Source organism: Chiroxiphia lanceolata, chromosome 28 (assembly GCF_009829145.1).
Source record: "Chiroxiphia lanceolata isolate bChiLan1 chromosome 28, bChiLan1.pri, whole genome shotgun sequence".
NCBI classification, from domain to species: domain Eukaryota; kingdom Metazoa; phylum Chordata; class Aves; order Passeriformes; family Pipridae; genus Chiroxiphia; species Chiroxiphia lanceolata.
The window spans coordinates 1,065,441-1,093,361 of NC_045664.1; the positions used below are offsets into that span (position 1 = coordinate 1,065,441).

The 27,921-nt window shown below is 54.4% G+C and overlaps 2 protein-coding genes across 2 annotated transcripts; one reads left to right on the forward strand and one right to left on the reverse strand.

Moving 5' to 3' along the window:
* Positions 1-11,572: 11,572 nt before the first annotated feature.
* LOC116799460 (prominin-2-like) lies at positions 11,573-19,242 on the reverse strand. Its single transcript, XM_032712629.1, is given in 27 exon segments — positions 11,573-11,601; positions 11,604-11,635; positions 11,745-11,851; positions 12,390-12,448; positions 12,451-12,478; positions 12,616-12,690; positions 12,869-12,949; positions 13,257-13,310; positions 13,410-13,502; positions 13,598-13,669; positions 13,773-13,919; positions 14,041-14,125; positions 14,210-14,301; positions 14,852-14,975; positions 15,319-15,471; positions 15,884-15,977; positions 15,980-16,039; positions 16,154-16,217; positions 16,296-16,370; positions 16,897-17,096; positions 17,198-17,287; positions 17,369-17,432; positions 17,624-17,747; positions 17,841-18,040; positions 18,164-18,213; positions 19,009-19,149; positions 19,152-19,242. Coding segments are annotated over 27 exon segments (2,484 nt in total).
* A 1,986-nt stretch (positions 19,243-21,228) lies between these two features.
* On the forward strand, positions 21,229-27,920 carry DUSP11 (dual specificity phosphatase 11). Its single transcript, XM_032712425.1, has 10 exons — positions 21,229-21,247; positions 21,934-22,063; positions 22,488-22,563; positions 23,544-23,675; positions 24,147-24,270; positions 24,867-24,927; positions 25,217-25,263; positions 25,439-25,514; positions 26,040-26,163; positions 27,239-27,920. Exons 1-10 carry the CDS (start codon positions 21,229-21,231, stop codon positions 27,485-27,487), a joined length of 1,038 nt encoding a protein of 345 aa, XP_032568316.1. The 3' UTR covers positions 27,488-27,920.
* Position 27,921: the final 1 nt, after the last annotated feature.

The window sequence follows — 27,921 nt, forward strand, 5'->3', positions numbered from 1 at the left end:
GAAATCACAGAGTTTGGACTGTTTGTGAAGAATATCAACGGGATGAGCAGGTTTGGGGCTGGTTTGGGAATCTCATGGTTTCCTTTCTCTGGGAAAGGAGAAGATGCTTTCAGCACTTGCTGGCTGCAGCTCCAAACCCATTATCCATTATCCTGTGAAACAGGGAGCTGTTCTGTGGATTGATGGAGCGGAGATAAAACAGGCTCAGACTTGTGGGAGAAAGGAGAAATCTGCCTTCAGAGTTTGTCTCACTCCAGAGGGGGAAAACTCACTCCTACAGTCACAGTTTCTGGTTGAGTTATCCTGAGATTTAATGGGAGGAAACACCACAGAGGGCAACTAAATTTCCCTGGGATGCCATGGCAAACTGGGGCTTTTTCAGAGGGTAAGAATGGAATATACAGGGACCTAAAGAGCAGGATGGGAGTTTTCCCATCCTTTAGGGTTAGGATGGGCTGTAATAACAGCTGGAGTCCAGAGAAACCTGGGCTGGTTGCGTGGAGGTTGGGAGATGCAAATAAAGCTGGAAATTAATTGTCACTGAGACTGATTTTTATTGAGCCTGGGCTGATCCTGGGGGGATTCTGTCCCTCTGCTTCCTCAGGTGAGACCCCACCTGTAGAGCTGCTCCAGCCCTGGAATCCCCAACATCAGAAGGATTTGGAGCTGCTGGAGTGAGTCCAGAGGAGGCCCCGGAGCTGCTCCAAGGGCTGGAGCCCCTCAGCTCTGGAGCCAGGCTGGGAGAGCTGGGGGGGTTCATCTGGAGAGGAGAAGGCTCCAGGGAGAGCTGAGAGCCCCTTGCAGGGCCATGAAGGGGCTCCAAGAGCTGGAGAGGGACGGGGACAAGGGATGGAGGGACAGGACACAGGGAATGGCTTCCCACTGCCAGAGGGCAGGGATAGATGGGATATTGGGAAGGAATGTTGGCTGTGAGGGTGTGGAGGGGCTGGGATGGAATTGTCAGAGAAACTATGGTTGTCCCTGGATCCCTGGGAGTGTCCAAGGCCGGGTTGGACAGGGCTTGGAGCAACCTGAGCTAGTGGACTGTGTCCCTGCCCATGGAATGGATGGGTTTTGAGATCCCTTCCAACCCAAAACATTCCAGGATTTTATGATTTTAACTCAGCAGCCAATCTCTCCTGAGGTTTTGCTGGGGCCAGGAACATCATCCCAGCATTGCTCCCACCCCTGGACCACAGAGCACATCTGGCTGTAAAGGGGATTTACCCTGATGCTCCATTCCCTTGTTTATCCCTCTGGCTGGATATGTGAAAAAATTAAAGTGATTTCTGTCTGGTAGGGAAATGGGCCTGTACTGGGAGCTTGAGCTGTGCTGGGAAGAACTGGGATATTAATTTCTGGAGGAGAAAATTAAATAACAGGGCCAGGATTAAGGTGTGTGAGCCTGTCAAGGCTCTCTCCTGCAGGAGATATTTATTCCGTATGTGAATGCACAGATGGTTCCCGATTCCCTGGTTTGGGTTCTAATACTCTTCCCTGGGATGTCTAAATCCCAAGCCAGGAAGGGAAAGAATACAGCACTGAGAACGAGATGTTTGGGATTAATCCATCCACAGCTTCTAAAAATATTTTCTGTTCTAAAATATTTGAAGGAAGTTTTGGTCTGTTTGGTGAAATACAGAAACTCTGTTAGATCCCAGCTGCAATGGAGCAGGAGCAGCCTATGGATTATTAATTAATTTTAATTTATCCTGGAAGTTGCAGGGCTAAACACACCCAGCCCAGTGCATCCAGGGCTTCTCTTTAATGGGGCCATGTGAGTTTTTTAGCTTCTCAGCAGGGTAAAATTTCTCTCAGCTTCAAGGTAGGAGCTGCATCGATCTCCACTGGAGGTTTGGCCCTTCTTCATCCACAGGGGATGGTAGAAACACAACAGGCTCTGTGCCAGCTTAAAAATCATTAATGGGATGAGTTTTTCTCGTAAGGGATGGAAAATGCTGACTTTGGGTTAATGGTGAGCTGGGAAGGGGGTGGGTTCATCTCCTTCACTGCTCCTCATTGATTTTTAAGTTTTTTTTATGGCTTAATTCAGCAAAACACTTTTATTCACATAACTCTGGCTTACTTGGAGAAGCAGCTGCAGCTTGTGAGAGTCTGTGAGGGATTTCCTGGGGTTTTGGGGTAATCTGGTGGGGTTTGGAGGTGGGGATGGAGTCCCACAGCCTCACCCCATCCCACTGTCACTCCCTGGAGCTGGCAAACAGTCTGGGCTCAAGCTCATCCCATCTCAAATCCCACTAAATTCATCCAGAAACACCTTTGAACCCTCCAAATGCAAAATAATTGGGAATAAGTGCTGTGTTCAGGGAGTTAACGGAATGTGTTTTGCAGAACTTGGTTTGCTTTCCAGCCTCACCACAGAATAGGCTCTTCAAAGTAAAACTCCTCGATTTGCCTTGGGATCCAGATGTCTCTGTAATATTGGCTCCTGCCTGGATGGTGGGAGCCTTACAGAGGAAAGGTAATTTGGGGGCTGAATGGGGTGATGATAGCACTGGGGGCACTTCCTTCCCTGCCAGAAGGAAAGATGCCACTCAGGCTGTTGCTTTCCCATCTCAGTGTGTAGTTAAAACATTGAAGTTTTATTAGGGTGTTTTGCATTTTTTTGATGGCAAGGGCTTCATTGCACACCTGGGGTGAAGCTGTGCCGGGGCTGCAGCCCTGCAGAGCCCAGGAAGGAGAAAGAGAAAAGAAATGTCATTTTTGGCCGATTTTTAGTGGAAGAGGGTCTTTATCTGCACCAACTGCAGGATTACACAGCTCGTGGGTGGTGTTTCTCCTTGAAACATCCTCTTGACATCCTTAATTTACCTGTAAAAAGAAAAAAATAAGATAGAAGGATTTAAAAGGATAAAAGGTGTCCAAGGCCAGGTTGGATGGGGCTTGGAGCAACCTGGTCTGGTGGAGGTGTCCCTGCTCTATGGCAGGGGGTGGCACTGGATGGGCTTTGAGGTCCTTTCCAACCCAAACCATTCCAGGATTCCATGATGACATAAATTTTTAGCCTTTTCCATGGATTGAAATCAGGCCAGGAGGAAAAACTGGCAGGAGCAGTTTTGAATCACACACCCCCAGGATATCAGTGGTTGTGTAACCTGTGATGGAAAGGAGGAGAAGTCCCAGCAATTCCCTAATCCAGAGACACGCCAGGGCATGAGGAACGTGCCAGGGAGGAAACACAGAGGGGAAAAATCCAGCCAGCCAAACTTTCCATCCAGCACCTCCTGTTGCTTCCAGGAGGGGTTTTCTTCTTGGCCAGAGGCAGCTCTGCTCCAAAGCCAAGGATTTCATGGAAAAAAGGAATCAGTTCGTGGCTCTGCAGTCAGGGAGCTCATTGATGCTTGGGGGGGGGTTGTCCCTTCCATGTGGATCTGCTTCCATCAGCACTGATGTCATTTTGGGAACAGGAGCCACGGGCAGATGTGACTCACAGGCACCAGGGCCCTGCCAGCACCTTCCTGCTGCTGGGAGGCTCCAGGGAGAGGTTATTAAAGGTGGTTTTGGGGGGAGAAAGCAGCAAATAAGGCAAAGCTTTTCCTTGTTGTGCTTCAGAGACAAATGGAGGAAGCAGATGAGCCAATTAATTTATTATTAATTTCTTTTCCTCGAGACTGGCAAGTGGAATATGAAATATTGGGGCTGCAAACACCCTCCTGCTCTTCATTGTTGGACAGTGTCTTAAAGGGACTCTAAATACTCTCCATGGGGTTAAAAATGTTCATCCATGGGTTAAAAATGTGCATTATAGGGTATGAATGTTCATCCATGGGGTTATAAGTGTTCATTGTAGGGTTATAATGTGCAACCATTTTTTAAAAAATGTTCATCCATAGAGTTAAAATGTTCATCCATGGGTTAAAAATGTTCATCCATGGGCTTATAAATGCTCATCCATAGGGTTAGAATGGTTTATCCATGGGGTTTAAGTGTTCATCTATGGGTTATAAGTGTTTATCCATCAGGTTGTAAATGTTCATAAATAGGGTTATAAATCTTCATTCATAGGGTTAATAATGTTATCTGTGGGATTATAAGTGTTACCCATCAGGTTATAAATGTTCATTCATGGGGTTAAAAGTGCTAATCCATGGGACTATGAATGCTCATCCACAGGGGTGTAAGTGTTCACCCCTGAGGTTATAAATGTCCATCTGAGGGGTATTAAGTGTTTTTCCACCAGGTTATAAATGTCCATCCAGCTCTTCAATCTGATTGGGAGAGTAATAACTCTGCTCATGTGCTCGTTGCTATTCCAGGCAGGAAAGCTCCTTAAGCATGGGAGGAACCCTCCCCTCCCCTCCCTGACTCAGGGTGATGCCTTCCCAGTGATGCACTGAGGCTTTGGGAGAGAACCTGCCTGGGATACAGCTCCCAAAAATGGGCCTTGACCTCTCCCAGGCATGGCAGCATCACCTGGGTGCTATAGAAGGCAAAATAACAGCTTTCTATTAAAATAAAATAAAGTAAATTAAATTAAAACCAAATAAAATAAAAATATAAAATAAAATAAATTAAAAATACAATAAATAGATTTAATAAATAAATAAATAAATAATAATAAAACCCCCCCCCCAAATAAAATAAAATGCTTATTTGGAAATACTTTCTCATTTTGGAATAAGAACTGATAATACAAGTGCTTCAAAATACAAAAAAATAAATCAGGTTTGTCTGTTTGAGCCTCCATCTGGATTGATTTGTGGGAGATGGGAGAAGTCAGTCCCACTTGTGGAAGATATTTGGTGTCTGCTCCAGTTTCCTCCCAGCTTTGGATTTAAAAATAACCTTTCCCAGTGCCCTGGGAGCAGGACACGAACAATCCCCTGCTGTGTTGGGGAAAAGGCCGTAACCCTGCCTGGAAAGGGCTCCTTCTGTCCTTGGTGTCAACAAACCTCCTGTTCCTCCCGCGGGGCAGCGTTTTGTGCTCCTGCAGAACACGCTGTTCCTCCCCGGAGCTCCAGAACAAACCCCTTCCCAGCCAACCCAGGCCAGCTCCCCACAGAGCGGGGCCTTCCCCACCTGGCTCCTGCGCAGGAAAAGCTGAATATCCTGTTTTCCTTTCCTGGAGCGGGGTTTGCAAGACATGACTCACCGGGAGGTTTTCCTCTCCTTCTCTCCCGTTTATTTTTACCCTGCAATCCCCTTTCCGGGCTCGGAGCCACCCGGGGTGACACGAGCGGCCGGGCTGAGGTCACCCCGTCCGAAATAACCCGGGCACACCCGGGCCGGGGGAACTCGGTGCCGTCAGCTCGGGATCGCTCATCCCTGCGAGCTCGCATCCTGCTCCGGGAAACTGCTCCTTTCCCAGAATTCCTCAGCTGGGAGCCCAGAGCTCGTAGGAAATTCAGGCGGAGGGGTTTAAATGTACTCCCACGCAGAGACAGGAGCAGCTTGTGGAGGTGTGATGGACGCAGGGATAATATCCTTGGGCTCTTCCTGGCTGGGCTGAGTTGGGAAAAGGACAGGAGAAATCGGTTCTTGGGGCTCCCTGTGGATTCCTGGCTGGGTCGAGTTGGGAAAGGAGCAGGAAAAATCAGTTTTCATAGTGGGAAAATGGGCTGTGGGTGAGCTGGAGAAAGCTGAACCCCAGGAAATGCAGGTAAATGCTTGGTTTTTATTTAAAAATAAACTAAGTCGACTGATAGACTGAAACAAGGACCAGGTTGGAGAGGGAGAAATATTTTTTAAATATATATTTTTAAAATATTTTATTTCTAAAATATCTTTTTAAAATATTTATAATATTTATTAAATATTTATAATATAATTAATAATATTCATATTTTAAATATTCATTTTTAAATATTTATATTCAAATATTTATTGTTAAATTTTAAAAATTATTTTAATTTAATTTAATTTTAATTTTTATTTACTTTGATTTTAATTCTCTCTTTTATTTGTTTGAATTTTAATTTAAAACTTATTTTTACATTTTAAAAATGTATTTTAAAATTTTTTAAATTATGGTTTTCTCTTACACATCTAATTTTGGCCCAGGATTTTGCCTTGTTTATTCACCTGAGAACAAAACAAGCTTTCACCTCCCCTGACCTGGTTTCTCACTCACATGCTTGGTGAGGATGAGATGATTAAACCCAGCTGGCTCACAAAATTGTCGTGTAAATCCTCTTAGATGAGCTGGGGAGGATGTTTCCACTCAGATTTTCCCCTCTTCCTCCATGGAAAGTGTTCCCAGGGCTGGGGCTTTGTGGGGTTTCATCCCCTTTTGCTCTGGGTGTAAATGAGAACAAGCAAAGACAAGTTGGGCGTGGGAAATGTGTTGAGGGAAATCAGGTCAGATTTTTAGGATTAAATGATTTCCCATGGGATGTGCCGCCCCCCCATCCCTTTTGGAGCATCTTCCAGCTGGGATGTTGCCCCAGGATGACACATGACTCTGTCCAAAGCCTTCCTTTCCCCTAAAGCAACAATTTCAAGGCTTGTGGTTTATAAATGTACCACAGGGACCTTTATACACCAAATATCCTGGCATTAGATGTCAAATCTGCTCCTTCTCAGGCCCTTTTTCTTGGAAAGGGAGCTGCTGCTGAGGAACAGCTTTGCCATCAGCTGTGTGGGAGCAGGAACAAGCCCACAGTCATTGTCTGGCACGAGGAAAAGCCCAGGGGAGCCTGGGCTGCTCTGGAGATGCTCAAGATGCTCCTGGGGAGTTGTCATGGGTACGATGCTCATCTCCATGGCTACAGGGGAATGTGAGGGATGTGGGAACGGTGCTGGGAGCTGAAATGCTGCACGTTCTCCCTCAGCTGGTGTAAATAAATATGGTTGGAACCATCCAAGAGGTTTATTTCCAGGGTTAACAGCTGGGTTTTAGCTGGAGCTTGGGGACAGCTGAGATTCCAAACGGTTTTATTTATGAACAACTGAGATTTGCAGCATCTCCCCTGAGGTGTTTCCGTGGTGGATTCCCTGGGGATCCAAGTGTGATGCACTCAGAGGAGGCTCAGGGGGTTTTACTCACCCTTAGCCAATGTGATTGAAAATCCCAGATAACATTCCTGCTTCTGAGCCAAGATTATGTGACGGGAATGGCTCCCTGAGAAATAGTCGTGTACAGATGGGGCAGTTCAGTTTTGACAGGGATATGGAGAAGGAAACATTTTGAAATGAGGTGGGGGGGGTTTTCCCCAGTTAACAATATTTTGGATAAAAAAAGATTATGCACAGCAGGACCATCTAGTTAATACAGTCTGGATTTTGGATGTGCCAGTTTCGGGAGATGAGTGGAGAGACATCAGAGCCAACAATTCTCCTGAAGGATTTCTCCTTAATTTTATCTCTAACTTTACCAAAGCAGATCTCAGGCCGCATGGAGAACACCAGGACAACAGAAGTCATGTTCCATCTGTGCAGAGGGCTGGGATTCCAGGGGAAGGAGCCCACAGGCTTTTCAGAGCCTGGGATTGCCGTGACCTCTGTGCCCTCGAAAGAAAAAATCCAGAGGTACCAAGCACAGGATGCAAAGCATTTTATCTGGTGATGCTTCAAGGGGATGGAGAATGGTTTAGATGATGAAAAGAATGGTTTAGATGATGAAAATAAACCTTGTTGTGAGTCTGGTGGGAGGAGCACCAGAGGGCAAAGCCCAGCTTGGGAAATGTTTTACTCCATGATGGGCAAAGAGAATTTTTTCTCACCCTGTGATTATCCCCAAAGCTACCTCTGACTGAAGGACACAACAGGAAAGTGCCCTTTCCCAGTAGCTCTGGCGACCTTGGCTTGGTTTGCAGAGCATTTCTCAAGCCCAGAGGGACCCTGAGTGCAAAATAATGATCAAAAGGCAAAAAAGGGAGGAGATTCCATTTGCAGCAGAGGATCAGGATGGGCTGCTTATCCCGAGCTCACTCTGGGTTTGTTTCACAGGATCATCCTGAAAGCAAAGCCTCATCCAGAGCCATTAGACAACAAACAATAATCAGCACTAATAAAGCAACACAGTTTATTGTTCCCAAAACTTTATTCTGGCCTGAAAAATCTGTGCCATCCAAAATATTCTCATGGCATCAAAATTCCAGGGGGTTTTTCATGTTAAAAACAAGGAAACTGGAGCAAAGCCTCTGGGACTTGGGTTCTCACAAAGCTGAGCTTGTTTGGGAATTTGGGTTAAGGAGTCAGTGGGTAATTCATGGCTCAAAAAAAAAGGGATTTTGGTATAATTACATAACTCCTCAGCTGAGATTAAATGAAATTTAAGATGAGAATTGGGATCTTATTCCTCCCTCATTAATTGCTGGAGCTCTGCTGCACAAACAGCTTGAAAATGAACATTTTGGAGATGGGAATGAAATTCTGAACAACTCTCCATGGCAGCTGGTTTGTATCTAAGCTTCCTGAGCTGTTTTTAGGGGATGATGAGAAGAACAGATGGAAGAGGTCACGGATCCTTTTTCTGGAGGAAAAAGGGAGGTTGGTATTCATTGAAAAATAGGGAGAAAAGAAGGGAAACAAGATAACAATGGTAAAATTGGATACTATTGTAACTGCAGGAATAGACTGATTCTGGCAAAACTGGCTGCACCTTTCCTGTGTTTCTCCTTAGTTCCGGGAATAGAGGAGAACAATTTGGATCCTGAAATAGGTGTTGGGGGGAAACACACCTGGGGTGAGCAGAGATGCCAACCCAGGCAGAGTTGCTGCCTCCAGCCTTTGAATTATTAATTGGGATCTATTAATTATAGACACTTCTGGGGTCAGTGGGTGCAGCACAAGGAAGGTGAGGTGTCCCAGGGGTTGAATTCCAAGAGGAGGATTTGAGAAGGGAAGTGGTTTAATCAACACCAGTTTGGTTCAGTCTTTAGAAGTCGCCCAACACAGATCCAGACAAACTGAGATATGAAAAAAACCTCTCTGGCAGAGGGGACACCCACTTTTCATTAAAAAAAATACTTTAAGGAGCTGGAAACGAGTTGATTTCAGTCTTTAATTTATCAATACAAATAATCAAGCAGAGGGAAGGTCCCTGTGTGGGGTGGGAGTGGAGGTTAATCATAAATCATGACCTGGCTTTGGGTGGGGAATTATTATCCAGCTTGTCCTCGCTTTTTTTTTTCAAAATCAAAGTGCCCTCCAGGTGGTTTAGAACAATTTTCTGGGTTATTGCTTGGTGATTTACCATTAACTCAAAGTACTCATTTTTAATCCACCTACCTGCCAGGGAGGGAGCAGAGATAATGCAGTGCTGACCATACACATAATATGCATCTCTTTGGGGTGAATCTCCCTGTTATTCATTATTTATCTGTTATTTATTGTGACCCACCTACAAGAAATGATTTTAGGAAGAAAAACCAGATGAATTCACTTTGTTTGTTTGTTGGCCTTGATGATCTCAAAGTTCTTTTCCAACCTAAACAACTCTGTGATTTTGTGATTTTTTTAATCAATGGATGAGCTAAATAAATATTATTGCTTTTATGTTACTTAACATTTAAAGCAGATAATCCCTGTGCTCTTCTGCACCACAAAGTGGGTATTACTGAGTTTAAAATGTAACACTGCCATGGAGAGGAGCTTATAAAATGAGGCAGACCTTCCCTTTTTAATTATCAGCATTTCATGACTCTCAACCTTCAAAATACATCAAGCTGGGAGCAGGAAAGTCAAGAATGTATTTCCTGATTGAATCCCAGGTATGAACATCACTTTTCCCCACCACCAGCCCTCCTCTGACCACAAAATACTCCGTTTAAAGCTGATTTTTGCACATGACGCCACAGATGTTTTCCAGATGGGCCGAGGGCATCCCTGGAGATGGGGGTTCCTGTAGAAATCCTCCTTCGGGCTTCAACTCCCTAAATCCCTTTGGAAAAAGCCTTTCCAATACTGACCTCTGCAGGCGAGGAACTGCCTAAAACCAGCTGACTCTGGGCAACAATAACCTAAATAATACATAAACCAGGTGTTTCCTGCTGGCTGTGGGTAGGAAGAGCCTTTTAATAATGCATAAAAATGGGGCACTTCTCTCGTGGTTGGCAAACAGAGACTATTTCGGGGAGGGAGATCCTGGGAAATCCTCGTTTGGTGGATCTGCAAACTCCTGTATGGATTTTGTAAATAATTTGCTGGTTGGACAAAGCAGAAACGAGGGGATGAAGGATATGAAAGAAAAGCAGGATTTTCATGCCACAAAGGTATAAATTGGGAGGCAAAGCCCTGCCTGGGCTTCCCTGGGAGCAGGGGAAGAGCCCCCTGACCATGGCAAGGGGATGGAACGATGGATCTTTAAGGTCCCTTCCAACCCAACCCATTCCATGATTCCATGATTGACAACACAGCAACCCCCCTTGACCTGCAGTTTTGCCCCTGAGCCCCCAGCTCTAATTAAGCTCTAATTCAGCTGTAATCCTGAGGGCAGGAGAGCCCTGAACCCTACGGTGGGAGGGGGTTTTTTGTGCTGGATCTTGGGGGATGGAGTCGGGGGTCCCGTGGGCCACTACCAGGGGCTTGGCCCATTCACCTCCTCAGCCCCAGAGCCCCCTTGGCCCTGGAGTCTCCTTGGATCCAGCCCTGGAGCCCCCACCTCCATGTCACCCTCTCAGCCCTGGAGCCCCCTTGGCCCCAGAGCCCCCTCAGTCACAACCCCAGCCCTGAGACCCCCATGGCCAGGGTAATTCCTCAGCCTTGGAGCCCCCATTCAGCCCCTGAGCCCCCTCAGTCCCTGAGCCCCCTCAGCCATGGGCTCCCCTCATCCCCAGAGCCCACTCAGCCCCAAAGCACCTCCAACCCCGGAGCCCCCTTGGCCCTGGGCCCCCCCAGCCACAACCCCAGCCCTGGAACCCCCTCAGCCCCCGAGGCCTCCTTGGCTGTACCCCCCCCTCAGCCTTGGAACCCCCTCACCCCCAGAGCCCCTTGAACCCCAGAGACCCTCAGTCCTGGAGCCCCCTCAGCCCTGGAACACTCCTCAGCCCCAGAGCCCCCCTTGGCTGTGGCCCCCCCTCAGCCCTAGAGTTCCCGTGGTCCCAGAGCCCTCTTGGCCCTGGAGCCCCCTCAGCCACAATCGTGGCCCTGAGGCCCCCCTTGGCTGCAGAAATTCCTCAGCCTCAGAACCCTCTCAGCCCCGGGGCCCCCTCAGAACGGTTCCCTGTGGAAAGCAGGGAGAAGGAGGGTGCAAACAAAGGGATCAGTGGTGGGTTTGGCTGGGAAGGGCTTTAATGTGCCCCACAGCGCCCGGGGGTCCCGGGTGTGGGGAAGTGTTGTGGGGCAGTGGTGGGTGTCCATCCTTGGGGGTCTGTGAGGGGTGAGCTGGTGGTGAGAGAGAAATGGGGACCCTTCCCGTGCACCCTGGATCAGCCAGGCTCTGGGAGCATCCCTGAGGAGTGCTTAGACCCTGAAGGGGGAGGAGGGACCCCAAACTCCACAGAGCACTCCTCAACGGGGAAGGATGTCACACCCGCAACAACACCGAGGAAGAGATGTCAGAGGGATCTGAAGCCCTGTAAGATGTCAGAGGGATCCAGACCCTGCAGTGGTTGGGCACAGGTTTGGTGGGAGCTCATGGGGTGTGAGGCACACTCAGCAGACCCCCATCCTACAGCTTGAGTGCCGTGACACGGGGATGTGGAAGGGACAGGTCTCCTCTGAGCCTGTAGAGCTGCAAAGGAGAAGAAAACAGGGGGGGGGGTGTCAAGGAGGAACTGAATTCCCCCTTCCCTCTGTCCTCCTACAGCCCACCCTGTGCCCACCCCCCGCCCACCACTCACATGAGCCGGTTGCGGATGGGGCGGAAGTGTTTGGTGAGTCTGATGGCAAAGATGATGTTGGGGATGAGAAAGAAGGTGCAGCAGCCCAGGCTGAACCAGAAGGCATTCTGCAAGGAGAGAGCACGGGGCTCCTGCTGAGCTGTGGGGAAGGGGCAGCCCCCAGGCTCTGGGGGAGCTTGGGGAGTCATGGAATCACAGGATATGCTGAGCTGGGGGGACCCACAAGGACCATCAGTCCAACCCTCAGCCCTGCACAGGTCCAGCCCCAAGAGTCACCCCCTGTGCCCCAGAGGATCAGCCAAACCCTCCTGGAGCTCTGGCAGCCTTGAGGCTGTGCCCACTGCCCTGGGGAGCCTGGGCAGTGCCCAACCACCCTCTGGGGGAAGAACCTTGTCCTGGTCCAACCTGACCCTGCCCTGACACAGCTCCAACCATTCCCTGGGTGCTGTCCCTGGTCCCCCAGAGCAGAGCTCAGTCCCTGCCCCTCCTCTGCCCCTGCCCAGGCAGTTGGAACTGCAGTGAGGTCTCCCCTCAGCCTCCTCTGCTCCAGCTGAACACACCAATGTCCTCAGTGTCCTCACACTGGCCCTTCCCCAGCCTGGTTTCAGGTCCCCTCTGGGCCCCCCGGAGGGATGGGATCCTTACCCAGGGGTCAGCGATGCGGTCGCACAGGATGACCCTCCCGTTGTCCAGGGCCGTGGCCAGGGCTGGCACGAGGCCACGTCCTCCCTCAGCTGGAACAGGGGGTAGATGCAAGGCATAAGCGCTCTTCTGGGATGCATTTTGCTGCCAAGGTTCAGCTCAAGGATTGCATGTGGGATCTGTGGGAGGGTCCTGGCCCCAAAGAATCCCCCTGGGTTGAAGGGAGCACTCACTCACCGTTTGCCCCCCAGTTCAGGTACTGGGTGAAGTACCGCAGCTCCTTCCTCGTGAAGCAGCCGATCTCCTAGGAAGGGGAAGGCAGCGTGGAAGGACAGTGCCATGATTTCCAGCCCTGCTCCAACCACCTCTGGGCTAATGTCACACTTGGAACAAGAGCTGGAGGCTTCAGGTGCTCCTTCCCCTCTTGTGCTCTTTCCTTCTGTGATTTTGTACCCCCGAGGGCTCATTCAGCCCCGTCTCACCTGCCGCAGGATCTGCTGGGCTTGCACGGGCAGCCGGGCTTCCACCGAGGCCGTGGTGGCCAGTGTCCTCTTCACCCGCTCCTGGGGGGGCACAACAAGAGCATCCTTAGAGCAGGGAGCAGCAGGATGGGTGCCCCGGGTGCTGGGAGCAGGGTGTGCCAAGCTCTAAGCTGGGTCTGGTTGCCGGAGGGCAGGGAAAGAGGGATGTGCCCCTGTTGCAGGGGGATTTCTGATTTGCAGCAAATCTAATCACCAAAGGAGATTGATCCTCCCTGGATGGTGTTTTTCCTGGCTCTCCTATCACCCTGTAACTGGTTTTTTTTTGGGACACTGGCAGATAGGACCCACAGGGCACCACATTTTTTGGAGCTAGAAGATGTGGAAGTACCTTGAGATGTGGCGCCAAGCGGGAGAGGAACTGGACGCTTTCCCCCAGCTTTGCCTGTGGGACAGTGAGGTGAGAAGGATGAAAAAGCCTTCAAAGGGACACCACTGGGCAGTGCCAGTGGTACCACAAGCCACCAGCCTGGCACAGACTCACCACCAAAGCCTCCTGTGACTGCACTGTGGAGTTTTGCATCTGCCACAGGGCTCGGGCCTCGGCTCCCAGCCGTCCTGCCACCGTGCTGTTCCTCTGTGGGGGGACAGCGGGGTGAGGACACCCCCATGGGCACAGAGGGATCCCCCAAGGGCATGGAGAGATTCCCCACCACCCACCCTGCTGCTCACCTGCATTTTCTGCAGCCCCTCGAGGTTCCTGGCCAGGCCAGGCAGGTTGGTCTGCACTAAGGGGTTTTTCATCTGAGGGAAAACAGAGTCGGTGGCTGCCAAAAATCCAAACCTGGAGGACTGTCCTGGTATGGGGCTGCATCCTGCTCCCTGCAGAGGGATCCACTCCCCTCACCTCCTCCTGGAAGCGCCCATAGTCCACCTCATCCAGGCCGCTGCGGGCGAAGGTCTCCAGGTCCTGCCTGCCCTCGCTGCGCAGGAGCCGCACGTCCCCCAGGTGGGCAGTGAAGTCTCCCAGGCGTTTTTGGAAGTCAGCCGTGTACTGTGAGGGTTGGACAAGGGATCCTGCAGGGCTGAGGGCAGACACCTCCATCCCAGTAACCCCAGTAAAGCTCCTGCATCCCTGAGCCGTTACCAGCAGCTCTGGCTGGTGCCGCCCTCACCTTGGGGGTTTTCAGGTGCTCATCCAGGTCGTAGGACCTGTCGAGCTGCAGCACCTCCCACAGCCCTGCACCGCTCTTGCAGTCCCTGGAAGGCAAAGGGATGTTGGCAGCATGATCCCAAACTTGCCCTGGATGTGCAGGGACAGGGGTGGGCTCTTGCAGCACCCACCGGTACGTGGCACTGAGGTTGGAGTCCCTCCTCAGGTTGAGCTGGCGGGTGAGGTTCATGGATGGAGGGAGATTCCCAGGGGTGTCAATGAACTGGGTCAAACAGGAGGAAAGAGAGGGTCAGAGTCAGGCAGAGGCATTCCCAGCAATGATTCTGGGGGTGCTCTGCCCTCACAGTTGTGTCCTGAGGTACCTCATCCCATCCAGAACTAATCTTGCCTTTATTTGTACGGTCCCCACTGCAGAGACTCACCCAGTGTGTTCAGAGGGAAAGCAGTGGACAGCCCTGTGCTGGGACCTGCCTGCATGTGTCCAGCCATGGGATGAGTCCCGATCCCATCCCCAATCCCCCAACCCCTCTCTCAGCACCATCACACCATGTGCCAGCCCCAAGCACCCCAGGGATCCCCAAGGACCAGGAAACAGGGATCCCACAGGTAGCAAATTAACAGCCTGAAGGAAATTCCCTGCTGCTGATGCAAATCCAAGGACATCATCCTAAACTTAATCTTCTGGTCTAGGATGGGGCTTTTCCAGTCAGGTTTAGTGGGAGGATTAGTGGGAGGACAAAGAGTGTTTGGAGGCATTTTGGCTCACGCAAGCAGAGATTTATGTGGTGACAGGTGCATGTGTGGCCACCCACCTTATAAATCTCCTGGTTGACCCAATTCCTGCAAACCAGCGTCTGGATGTTGCCCCCAACCAGGAAGGTGGCAAAAACGAGGAGGATGAGGAGCCAGGAGAACAGGAAAGCCAGGCCCACACCGCTGCAGGAGGGAGAGGAGGGGGTGGGTCTGCAGCCCCAAGAGGGCAGGACCAGACTTGCAGGGACCTGCCCGTCCAGCTGCAGCCCCGCTGCTCCTTCCCGAGCCCGGGCACGCTGGGCTGGGAAGGGCCCTGGGAGTGGGGTGTGCCGGGCAGCGGGGCCAGGGCACAGGAGCTGCCAGCTCCCAGGGAGGAGCCGCTTCTCCCACTCCTCCCGGCGCAGGCGGTGGCATCAAAAACCTTTCCGCTGGGCTGCCTCCCAGCTCCTCCCTGGGCTTTGCCCTGCTGGGTTTTTTTTGGGGGAAGAGATGGAACAGCGCCTTCGGGACACAGGGGGATGCTTACACCAGGAGGAACTTGGCACCAGCCTCTCCTCGGCACTCGTAGTCACTCGGGTCCTCGCGCTTGGAAAGCCCGTAGGCTCCCAGGGCCATTCCCATCACGTTGCAGGCAAGGATGAGGAGGACGATGGAGCACAGCACCGTGCCCGCGATCCACCTGGGGGCAGAGCAGCAGGGCACAGCCTCAAGAGAGTATCCTGTCTGTTTAATCCTGAGAACCAGCTGAGGAACAGCTTTGTATCACAAGACCACTACGTAAAGGAGAGTAAGGTGCATCACTTCGGAAAAGGAAGGGCAGCACTCAAAGTGCTTGATCAACAACGACTTCAAAGTCTCTAAATCCATTAACCTGATGTTACCACAGTTCAGTTTAGCAGCACGTTGAGTGTAACATTTCTCAAAGTTGCTTCAAGTTGTCAGTTTGTGTTCGTGTTTGTGTTGTGCCTGGCTGAGATGGAGCTCATTTCCCCACAGCCCTCATATACGGGGCTGAGGCAAGCTGGGGCTCAGCAGGGCTCAGCACCCACCCCTGCTGCCCCCCTGCCCCCCTCCCTGCTCCCCAGAGTCACCTGTAGTGCTCGAAGCGCTCCACCCGCAGGTAGGGCCGGCTCCGCTCCTCCGCCGTCACCAGGGCTTTGCTGGCGGGCCGGGTGTAGTCGGGGAGGGGAAGCTGTCAGCGATGGATTGCACCTTCTGTGCGGTGTGGGACAGCTCCTCCCGCAGATCTGCAGGGCCAAGGCTGTGCTGGAGGCGTGGATGGTTCCCTCATCCCACCCTGTGCCCCCTCAAATCAGGGTTCGCCCCTTGGAGGGTGTCCCTGGTCCGACCACCTCACTCACCCTGGATGACCTGTGCCATCCTCTCCACGGCCAGCTCCGGGATGGAGTTGAAGGTGCCATTGCCCTGCAAGGAAAGAGGGGGTGCTGAGCTGGAGCTGCGTGTGGGCGCTGGACCCCCCTGCTCCACCCTGACCCCCCAAACCTGGCGAATCATCTCTGCAAAGTCGCTTCGGGGCAGCCCGGCCATGGCCTTCAAAACCTTCTCCACCGACGGCACCTTGGGGTGGAAGAATCACAGAATCACAGAATTACAGAGGCTGGAAAAGACCTCTGAGATTGTCAAGTCCAACCTGTGACCCACCCCACCTTGTCCCCCCACCATGGCACTGATGCCACATCCAGGCTCTACTTAAACCCCTCCAGGGACGGGGACTCCCCCCCCTCCCTGGGCAGCCCATTCCAAGGGCTGATCCCTCTCTCTGGGAAGAACTTCTTCCCCATGGCCAACCTAAACCTGCCCTGGGGCAGCTCCAGGCTGTGCCCTCTTGTCCTACTGCTGGTTCCTGGCAGCAGAGCCCGACCCCCCCCGGCTCCCCCTCCTGGCAGGGAGCTGCAGAGAGTGAGAAGGTCTCCCCTGAGCTCCTCCTCTCCAGGCTGAGCCCCCCCAGCTCCCTCAGCTGCTCCTCACAGCACTTGTGCTCCACACCCTTCCCCAGCCTCGTTGCCCTTCTTTGAACGCGATGCAGACAAGAAGGAACCCGTGAGCCCCGGGGAGGTGGTGGGTGCCCATCGCCCCGTCCCACCTTGCCGTAGTCAGCGCCCAGCTCCAGGCTCTGTGCCCTGCCCAGGGCGCTGGCGCAGGAGGTGCAGCGGGGATCGTCGAGCAGCGCGACCACCCGCCCCCGCCGCTCCCGCAGCGCCGGTTCCAGCTCGGCCCGCGCTGCCGCCAGCGCCCGCGAGGTCCCGTCAAGAATCTGTAAATGGTGCAGCGAGGTCTGTAGGTCTTAAAGAGAAAGCCCAGGGCTAGTTCACGCTGCTCCGGAGGCTCGGCCACCCCGGCTCCCCTTCGACCCGGGCCCCGACGGAGCCGCGCTCCGGCCATACCTGCAGCCCTGTCCTGCAGGTCTGAGAGCGCCGCGTAGGTCATGGCCTTGAGCTGTGTGTGGATGGAGAGCCCCACGCTCCGGCTGAGGCCTGCAAGGCACCGGGAGCCGCGTCAGCATCCCCGTGGGAAGCTCGGGATGCGCCCTCCCCAGTGCCCGGCGAGGCGCTTACCGCCCAAATCGGAGATTATCTGCTTGCGGGGCACCTCGAACTTGTCCACCACCATCTGCACGCCCTGCCGGGAGAGAGGAGCCGCTCAGCCCGGGGGAGCAGCCGCGGGGAGGGGAGGAAGCCCGCGTTGGCCATTCAAAACGCATTTTCAAATACAGCCGCGTCACCTCCTCTGCCTTCCAAACCACCCTCCCTGAGGGAAATGCGGCCACCTCTGGGCAGCGCCCTGTGCCCGGGGTGAGGCCGCCTGGGGACCCACCTGGGGACGTTGGCGAGGTGCTGCCGCAGCGTGCGCAGGGTGGTCGGCACAGCCCCCAGCCCCGGCTCCATCTGCCCCTTGACCCGCTGGCTGGTGACAAAGGCGCAGGTGACGCTGATCCTGCCGGGGATGAGCGGGCGGTCACGGGGCTGCCCGCGGGACACGGTTCCCCCCCACCCAGCACGAGTTCACGGGGCGTTCCGAGGGACTCACAGGATGACGAGGGAGGTGAAGGACAGGCAGGCCAGCAGGCAGTGCCGCCGGCAGCCCAGCGAGCGCCGGTGGGCGCGGAGGCGGCCCCCGCAGCGCCGGCGGCTCCGGCAGTAGAAGCACATCCCGGCCACCGGCATGGCCACGGTGAAGAGCAGGGCCACGGCGGCACAGACCACATAGCCCAGCTCGTACTGCACCACCTGAGTGATGGGAGAGCCTCATCAGTACTGGGACACTGAGTTCGGGGTGCTCTGTGTACCCAGGTGCCCTGTCCCAGGTGGATAACACTCTCATGGGATCCCCTGCCCCACATCCTGACTCACCTGCGATGTCCGCACTGATCCAGGGTCATTCAGGGCTGCCCGGAGCAACTCTGGAAATAAATCATGGCACTGGTGAAATAGGTCCCACCGATGCTCCCCCAACCTTCCTGGGGCTGCAGCACCAGGATGGAGGCAGAGTCCTCCTCTGTGGAGTGGCTCAGAACCCCTGGAGCAGATCCGGATGTGGGAAAAACCCTGGGATCCTGGCACTTGCAGCAGTGGGATCCCGGCACCCCCAGCAGTGGGATCCTGGCACCCACAGTGGGATCCTGGCACCCACAGCAGTGGGATCCTGGCACTTGCAGCAGTGGGATCCCAGCACCCACAGCAGTGGGATCCCAGCACCACAGCAGCGGGATCCCAGCACCCCCAGCAGTGGGATCCCAACACCCACAGCAGTGGGATCCCAGCACCCCCAGCAGTGGGATCCCAGCACCCACAGCAGTGGGATCCCAGCACCCACAGCAGTGGGATCCCAGCACCCCCAGCAGTGGGATCCCAGCACCCACAGCAGTGGGATCCTGGCACTTGCAGCAGTGGGATCCCAACACCCACAGCAGTGGGATCCCAGCACCCACAGCAGCGGGATCCCAGCACCCCCAGCAGTGGGATCCCAACACCCACAGCAGTGGGATCCCAGCACCCCCAGCAGTGGGATCCCAGCACCCCCAGCAGTGGGATCCCAGCACCCACAGCAGTGGGATCCCAGCACCCACAGCAGTGGGATCCCGACACCCACAGCAGTGGGATCCCAGCACCCACAGCAGTGGGATCCCAGCACCCACAGCAGCGGGATCCCGGCACCCCCAGCAGTGGGATCCCGGCTCCCCGGGCTCAGGACTCACCCGTGGGCAGGGGGTTCTGCTGGATGAGGTCCAGGCAGCGCCGGACGAGCCCATAGAGGGGGTCGAGCGGGCTGGGCACCCGGTGCAGCGCCGGCACCCGGATCTCGGCGTGGCGGTCGGTGAAGCGCAGGACGGTGGCGGGCCGGCGGGGTGACACTGCTGCGTGCCCGCGGGGTGCAGCAGTGCCCAGGCCACCAGCAGCGCCCGGGCCAGCAGTAGCCCTGCCGCCCGCATGGCTCCGGCGGCGAGAGAGAGAGCCGGGGGGCTCCGTCAGCCTGCGAGCGGGCGGAGGGGCATTCCCAGCTCCTGGACGGCTCTCCCCAGGCACGGCTCCTGCCCCGGGAAACCTGCCTGACGGGTCGGCCGCCGCGCACAGCCCAGACGCTGCCGTGGCTTGTTCCCCCGATGGGCTCCCCGGGGCGGCTGGGCTTGGCGAGGCTGCGTGGAGGCGTCTCCCAAACCATCCCGGGCCTGTTTCGCAACCCCCCCGGCATCCCTGAGTCACCGTCGAGGGGTCCCCCTCTGTCCTGCCCCTCCTCCTTTCCCAAAACTGGTGGCAAAGAGGGGTAGGGGGTGGTGAACCCTGTGTGCCTGGGCTGGAGGGTGATTGTCCCTGTCACAGACACATCAGAAGGAGGGATTTGGGATTTGAGCATCCCTTCGGGGGTGGAAAAGCCCTTGTGGGGGGATCCTCATCTGTGGGTGGGGTCCTTGTGTGGCAGAATCACCCTTTGGAAAAGCATCTCGAGACCTGGGGTAGCAACAAGAGGGGAAAACAGGGGGGAACACATGGAAAGGGATGCTGGGCCCCAGCTGGCAATGCCCACTCGCTGGCCAGTGTGAGATGAGTTTTCCAGGCTCAACCGGTCCCTGTCCCACACCCCGAGGCAGCCACAGCTCCTTCCCAGGGCCGGCTCCTGCTCCTCGGCCGAGCAATAATTACAGGCTTGGCTGGAAAAGCAGGAGGCTCAACCTGATCTCCTGTGGGGGGGAGCAGCCCCCCTGTGCCCAGACGGCCCGGGGCACCCCCGGAGCCGGGACCCTGCTCGGTCGGGCGGGTCCAACCGGCCCTTCCCGGTGTGGATGCTAATCCCTGTGCTTCCCCTCCCTCTGGAAAAGGGGCTCTGCTCCCAGCTGGAGGTGCCGGCAGGGTTTTTCCAGGCTGGGCACAGGGAGCTGCTCCCCACCACCCTATTGGGAGTAGGGTGCTGAGGACTGGAAAATCCTGCCCTGGCTGGGCTGGGTCCCCATCCTGGGACTAAATTCCCAGGGTCAGGAAAGCCTGGGATCTTAGCATGGTACATTTATATGCGTGTCTGTGCACGGCAAAGGAGCCTTGGCTGCCCACAGTGGGGTGGGGATGGGGACACCAGTGATGATTTCCCATTCTCAACACAATTTCCCACTCCCATGACAATTTCCCAGTCCCACCATGATTCCCATGCCCATGATGATTTCCCAGTCCCACCCTGATTTCCAATCTCCACCACAACTTACCATTCCAACCATGATTTCCCATTCCCACCGTAATTTCCCATTCCCATGATGATTTTCCATCTCCACCCTGATTTCCCACCCATGATGGTTTCCCATTGCTGATGGGATGGGGGATGCTGGTACTGGAGCTGTGGGTACTGGGAATGGGGTGGAGATGCTGGTTCCAGGGATGCTGGTGGCAGGATGGGGTAGGGGATGCTGACACTAGGAGTGCCAGTACCAGCAAGGGGTGGGGATGACAGTACTGGGGTCGAGTCAGGGATGGTGGTACCAGTGCTGGTGCAGGGTGGGGATGCCAGTCCTGGGGTTGTGATGCTGGTGTTGGGGTGAACTGGGGTGCTGGGACCGGGGCAGTGGTGCTGGTACTGGGGTGGTGATATTGGTATGGGGCAACGATGCTGGTTCTAGAGAGGTGGTGCTGGTGCTGGTTCTGGGGTGGTGACACTGGTATTGGGACAGTGACATTGATACTGGGGTGATGATGCTGGCACTGGAACCGAGATGCTGGTACAAGTTCTGGAGCAGTGATGCTGATCCTGGTACTGGAATGGTGATGTTGGTACTGGGGCACTGATGCTGGTTCTGGTACTGGAATGGTGATGTTGGTTCTGGGCCAATGACACTGGTTCTGGTACTGGGCAGCTGACAGTGGTCCTGGTTCTGGTTCTGGGCCACTGATGCTGGTCCTGGTCCCAGTCCTGGCCCTGGTCCTGGTTCAGGGCAATGCCCACTCACCGGCCAGGTGTGAGATGATTTTTCCAGGCTCAGCCAGCCCCTATCCCATATCCCATGGCAGCTACAGCTCTTTCTCAGGGCCGGCTCCTGCTCCTCAGCCGAGCACTAATCACAGGCTCGGCTGGAAAAGCAGGAGTCTTGGTGCCAGCCCTATCCTGGTCCTGGTCCTGATCTTGGTTATGGCCCTGCTCCTTGTCCAGGTCCTGCTCCCTGTCCCACTCCCTGTCCCTGTCCCACTCCCCATCCTGCTCCCTGTCCCGCTCTCTGTCCCTGTCCTGCTCCCTATCCCACTCCCTGTCCCGCTCCCTGTCCTTCTCCCTGTCCCTGTCCTTGTCCCTCTCCCTGTCCCTGTTCCTGTCCCTGTCCCTGTCCTCTCTCCCTCTCCCGGTCCCTCTCTCCCTGTCCCTCTCCTGTCCCTGTCCCTCTCTCCCTGTCCCTCTCTCCCTCCCTGTCCCTGTCCCTCTCCCTGTCCCTGTCCCTGTCCCTGTCCCTCTCTCCCTGTCCCTGTTCCTGTCCCTGTCCCTCTCTCCCTCTCCCTCTCCCTCTCCCTCTCCGTCCCGTCCCGCCGCCGTCGTTCCACCGTGACCGCTAGGCGGCGCCAGAGCCCCGCGAGGCCGTGGGGGGCGTGGTCTCACCACCTGTGGGCGTGTCCTTCACTCTGTGGGCTCACGAACTGTGGGCGTGGTCTCACAGCTACGGGCGTGGTCTTCAGCGTGGGCGTGGCCTTGCTGTCCCCGCGGGGCCGGGCGGAAGCGGAAGTGACGCGTGGGGCGCGGTGCCATCGCTGTCATGGCGGGCGGGGGGCTGCCCGGGTCCCCGAGCGGTGAGTGCGGCCCTCACCCACCGCGGTGGCCACGTCACTGGGAGTGGGCGAGGGAGGGGAGAGGGGTGAGGGTCTGCGGGACAGGGGGCGTTAAGGGTCCGCGGGCGTGTGAGGGTCGCTGGGTCTGGAAGGGTTGAGGGTCTCGGACCGGGGGGGTTGAGAGTCCCCGGGCCAGAGGGAGTTTGGGGGTCCCGGATTTGAAGGTCGGGGCAGTTTGAGGATCCTGGGCCTGAGGGGGTCAGAGGGTCCCCAAGCCTGGGGGCGTTTGAGGTTCTCAGAGCAGGGCGTGTTTGGGGGTCCTGGGCCTGGGGGGTTTGAGTGTCTCCAGACCTGGGATATGTTTGAGGGTCCCGGGCCAGGGGCTGTTTGTGGGTCCCAGGCCCGGGGTCTCCCCTCGGTTTAACCCCCCCGTGCCCGGATCCAGGTGGACAGACTACATCCCCCTGGGCAGGAGGATGCCAGGAACCCGCTTCATTGCCTTCAAGGTGCCCCTGAAGAAGGTGAGGGACCCCCAGGGGCCTGGGGGGCATTGGGGTTGGAAAGGACCCTGGGAAAGGGGCACTTTGTGGAGATCCAGGGAATGAATTCCTGATGAACACAGTGCCAGAGTCACATCTGGGGAGTGGGGGCTGTGAGGGGTCCCTGTGGCACAACAGACCCACCTGAAACACACCCAGGGGTGAGTCCAGGGGGGTCCCAGAGCTCGTGGTGGGGAGCAGGGCTGGGTGTTCACCTGGCACAGGGGGGAGAGTCGGGTTGGGGAGCTGGGGGGCTCAGCCTGGAGGAAATGAGGCTCAGGGGGGACCTTCTGTCTCTGCAACCCCTGACAGGAGGGGGAGCTGGGGGGGTTGGGCTCTGCTCCCAGGGAACAAGGGACAGGAGGAGAGGGAATGACCTCCAGCTGTGCCAGGGAGGGTCAGGTTGGACATTGGGGAAATTCCTTTATGGAAAGGATTGGTTAAACACTGGAACTGCCCAGGGAGGTGGTGGAGTCCCCACCCCTGGAGGTGCCCAGGGAAGGCCTGGATGTGGCACTCAGTGCTCTGGGCTTGGGGGGATCAGTCACAGGGTGGATTTGATGATCTTGGAGGGTTTTTTCAGCCTCAGTAATTCTGAGATTCCATGGGTCTGAGCTGAAGGACCTGGTTTACAGCTTCCACCAAACAGCACCTTCGGTGTCTGGGGCTGTCTCTCACCGTGGTTCTGCCTCAGGGGGAAGTTTTTGGTGACTTTTGGAAGCCCACAGCTGAGCTGTCCCAAAGCCCAGCCCTGCCCATGGCAGAGGTGCAGCTGGATGAGCTTTAAGGTCCCTCCCAACCCAACTCCTTCCCTGATTGGACCCAGTAACTCTGTGTCCACCTGCCTCAGCCTCTGCTCCTTCCCCGAGTCCTTCTCCCTCATCTCCTGGAGCAGGAAATTCTTCCCACCCCTCACACACACTCCAATTTAATGTCTGCTCTGAAACATGATTTCCCCTCAGAGTTTTGACAGGAATCTCCTTCCAGAGGAGAGGTTTTCCCCTCGTGACCTCATCAGGAAAGTCAGGGAGAGGAAGGAGGAGCTGGGGCTGATCATCGACCTCACCTACACCAGGCGCTACTATGGGCCAGAGGTGAGTCTGGACGGCTGGGAATGGGCAGGATTTGCTTCCAGGAGGAGAATTGGAAGAGTGTGAGGCACTGGAATCTCTGACAGGGGATGAGATGAACCATTGCAGCCCCATGGGGGTCTTTGTCCTTGCTCAAGTACCACGCTGGGGTCTCCAACCCCAGACCAACCAGCACAACTTTGGGGATACCCTAAAGCTGCTTTTATGGGATCTGCTGATTGCAAACAGCTCTGAGTGTGTGGATAATTGCTTGGAAAAGTGTTCCAGCCTCTGTGTGCCTGGGAGGAAAGAGAGGCAGAAAAAATAATGTGGAATTTTGGTGCCATGTCAAAGGAGTGAGCAGAGCTTTTCTTACCTAAAACTGTGTTACTGCTCTTTACGCTCAGTTGAAAATTTCATTTTCTGGCTTCTGGTTCATTATAATAAAAAAATCCTTATACTTTTTCTGGAAATTATGGACTGTGCTTCTTGCAGGAGCTCCCAGCCACACTCTGCTACTCGAAGATCCTGACCATGGGACACGAAATCCCAAACAAACAGACCATTTTCCAGTTCAAATGTGTGGTAAAGCAGTTTCTGAATGACAACAAAGACAATGGTGAGCGTGGGTTTCCCTGGTGTTCTGGTACTGGGGTGGGCCAGTGGTGTTTTAAGGAACAGCAGGAATTTTTTCCTTCCCTTGGCGTGGGAATGTCAAGGCAACAGGTTGGGTTTGTTTTAGGGATGGAATTCCTGTTGTCCCTGATAATCCAGGCCAGGTTGGACAGGGCTTGGAGCAACTTGAGACAGTGGTAGGTGTCCCTGCCCCTGTCAGGGACGGGCACTGAAGGGGCTTTAAAATCCTTTCCAGGCCAAACCATTCCATGATTCTGGGATAATTGGGCAGTGAGTGGAACTTTGATTGAGTTTGAGTCATGGGACTGTACCAGAAGTAAGGAGTTCTATCAGGGCTGCTGGTTAGACATAATAGACATAAATAAAGTTAGACATAATAATACAGTAAGTAAGAGAAGGTAAAAATAAATATTAATAAATAAATTAAACATAATTAGACATAAATGTCGTGATGTAATATTGTGTGTGCCCACCTCTGTGTAGTTTATTGGTGTCTGATGGAGGGTTAATGCAGAGGGGCTTGTTTGGGGGGATTTTGGGGAAAAGACACTTAAATATCCTCTGATTTGTGTGTTCCAGACAAACTCATCGGGGTTCACTGCACCCATGGCTTGAACAGGACTGGATACCTGGTGTGCAGGTGAGTTGTCCTTATCACGGGGGGTTAAGTGGTGGCATTTCCAGGAGGAAATAATGCCAAGGAAATAGAGTCAAGTGATCTGTGTAATCCCAGACTTCCATAGATTTCACTTTTTTTAGGGACACTTTTTATTCCAATTTCAGCACAGCAGATGCTGATACTCCATTCTGGCATGTAAAAAAAGCCCTGCAAACTTCCCAGTTCTTTCTTCTGCTTGAATCATCACCAACCTGTGGATGTTTTCCTCGTTAATTGTGTGTAATTAGGGTTTTCTTGCTGCTCTGCTCAGGTACCTGATTGATGTTGAAGGCATGGAGCCAAACACTGCCATAGAGTGTAAGTGTGGGTTCTTGATTGGATGTGGGGTGTTTATTGGGATTTGGGATGGTCAGAAGGTTTGGGGTGGCCCCAGGGAGGGGAGCTGTGCTTGGTTGAAGGGGTTAAAATCCTTGTGAAGGGTTTTAACTGCTCTTCAGCCCCAAGGTTGTAGCTCAGACCTGTCCCTCTCCAGTGTTCAACAAATCCCGAGGGCATCCCATAGAGAGAACCAACTACATCCAGGATCTCAGGAACAGAGCTGGGAAAAAGTGAGTCCTGGTGTGTCCAGAAGTGAGTGATGGGCCCTGGGAATGCTGCTGGAAAGGAACAGGGGATAGACATGGATGGCTCCAGGAAGGGAGGTGGGACAGGCAGGAGAAGGGCAGGGAGAACAGGACATTGGGAATGGTTTAAAACTCATGGAGGGTGGGGTTAGATGGGATATTGGGAAGGGATTCTTCCCTGGGAGGGTGGGGAGGGCTGGGATGGAGTTCCCAGGGAAGCTGCGGCTGCCCCTGGATCCCTGGCAGTGCCCAAGGCCAGGTTGGACAACGTGAGATAGTGGAAGGTGTCCCTGCCCATGGCAGGGGGTGGCACTGGATGGGCCTTGAGGTCCCTTCCAACCAAACCATTCTGGGATTCTGTGATGGCTTTAAAGATCCTTTTCTTTACTCTGCTTTCTTTCCTTGGCCCTTCCCTTTCTGGGTGAGCAGTGCCACAGAGGGGTGGGTTTGGGTGTGGGGAGCTGATGTGGTCACTCAGTGGACACAGGAACACACGGAATTCTCTTTAAGGAAGTGTGGACTGAAGAGTTTGGGCTCAGGCCCCTTCAGAGAAAAAAGCAGTGCCCCAGCAAACCCCAAAAAGCAGATGGTCAAAGCCCACCCTCCTCGCGCCAGCCCCCCTGGCAGTGCCCAGGTAGGTGTTTGCCCCTGCCCTCTGTGCCCTGAGCTGAGCAGGCACAGCCAACAGCTGCTCCCTCAGCTTTAAACACCCTGAACTGGACTTTTCCCGAGACCCACCCGTTGCTTTCCCAGCTCTGAGGGGGGAGAAAACCTCTCTGAAATGATTGTATCAGTGGTGAGGTTCTTGTGCCTGCAAAGCTCTGCCTCTGAGTGACATTCCTGTGCCTGTGGATGTGGAATGACATCACTGCCAGGGCTGGAGCTGGTTCCCAGTGGGGCTGGAATGTTCTCCTGCTGAGGCATTTAAAGGATTTTGGATCAGCAAGTGAGGCAGCTCCTCCCTGAGAGTGAAGTGGGGCCTCTCCCTGTTCCTGGGCTCAGCAGGGAAGGAGCTTCCCCTTGTCCTGGGGGGCAAATCCCAGCTGGGAGAGGTGTCCTCCCACCTCCCACCTGTGGGAGCTCCAGACCCACTGCAGGGACATGTGTGGAGCCAGGGGGCCTCCGAGGGGCTTGTCCAGCCCCACTCTGAGGGGCATGAAAAATGATCCCTGCTGAAAACTTCCTTGCTGTGGGAAATCAAGAGGGTTTTTTCCATTTCTCCCCCAATTTTCACCCTATTTCTTCCAGTTTTTCCTACTTCCTCCAGTTTTTCCTGTTTTCGCCCCATTTTCCCTTTTTCTTTGTTTTTCCCATTTCCCTCCGCTTTTTCCGGTTTTTGTCAATTGTCCATTTCCCCCCCATTTTCACTAGTTTTTCCCCTTTCACCCCATTTACCCCAATTTTTCCATTTCCCCCTGTTTTCCCCCATACCAGGCCCAGCAGGACTGGGGAGTCTGGAACGTATCCCCACAGACTCATTTTACACCAATTTAACACTGTTTTTCCCATTTTTCCCATTTCTGCCCATTTTTTCCCATTTTCTTTTCACCCTGTTTCCCCCCATTTTCTCCCTTTTTCACTGCATTTTCCTTTGAGCTGGGCGTTCTTCCAGGATGTCCCACCTTTCAGGAAAAGGCACCAGTAAGCCAGAGGGGGTTCACAACCCTCCTTTTGGGGTGATTGGGCTGATTCCTGATTTTTCCTTCCAGGAATGCCGGCAGTGCCAAGAGGAAGCACCAGCCAGCCCCACGGCCCTGGCACAGCCCCTGGATTGGGACACGGGCAGGAGGCCCCGGAGCAGAGGAGGATGTGCAGCCTGGCCCCAGGAACTGTTGGGTGTACCAAGGGACTCTCTTTCCCCCACCCCAGAATTCCCAGAACTCCAGGAGGCCACACCCGCCAGGAAGCGCCGGCACCGGCGCAGGAAACACGTGGGGATGGAGCAGGGAATGTCCTGACAGCGCCCAGGGAATGCTGTGCTCCGGGACAGCCCTTCCAGGGCCTCAGCTCTGCCCCGAGGGAGCGCGGGATGGGGCTGGAACGGCTGGAACCAGGGGCTGGAACTGCCGGGGACTGCCAGCCCGGGGGTTGCTCAGCTCAGCAGGGCTCTGGTTTTTAATTTTTTCTCTTTCCTCAACCCCCTCCCCCGCTGATTTTATGGATCTCACGGGAATTTTCTACTCTGCACCGTAACTCGCTCCCAGAGGGATGTGAGGGATAAACAAAGACTCGCAGCTGGGAGAATCCTAAAGGAACACCCTTAACCTTCAACAGAAAGAGCTTTTCGTGGTTTCTCGATATATGACAAAAAATAGGATTGGCCTGAAAATATAGCTTTTTTTTTCCCTTTTCACTCGTTTTTGCTGAAGTAAATCCCTGCAGTGTGTAAAAC

Bases quoted from the DNA above. Each gene is read 5' to 3' on its own strand.
- DUSP11 (XM_032712425.1), top strand. The intron at 25,515-26,039 runs GTGAGTCCTGGT...ATTCTCTTTAAG, and splicing joins AGGAACAGAGCTGGGAAAAA to GAAGTGTGGACTGAAGAGTT. The intron at 26,164-27,238 runs GTAGGTGTTTGC...TTTTCCTTCCAG, and splicing joins GCCCCCCTGGCAGTGCCCAG to GAATGCCGGCAGTGCCAAGA.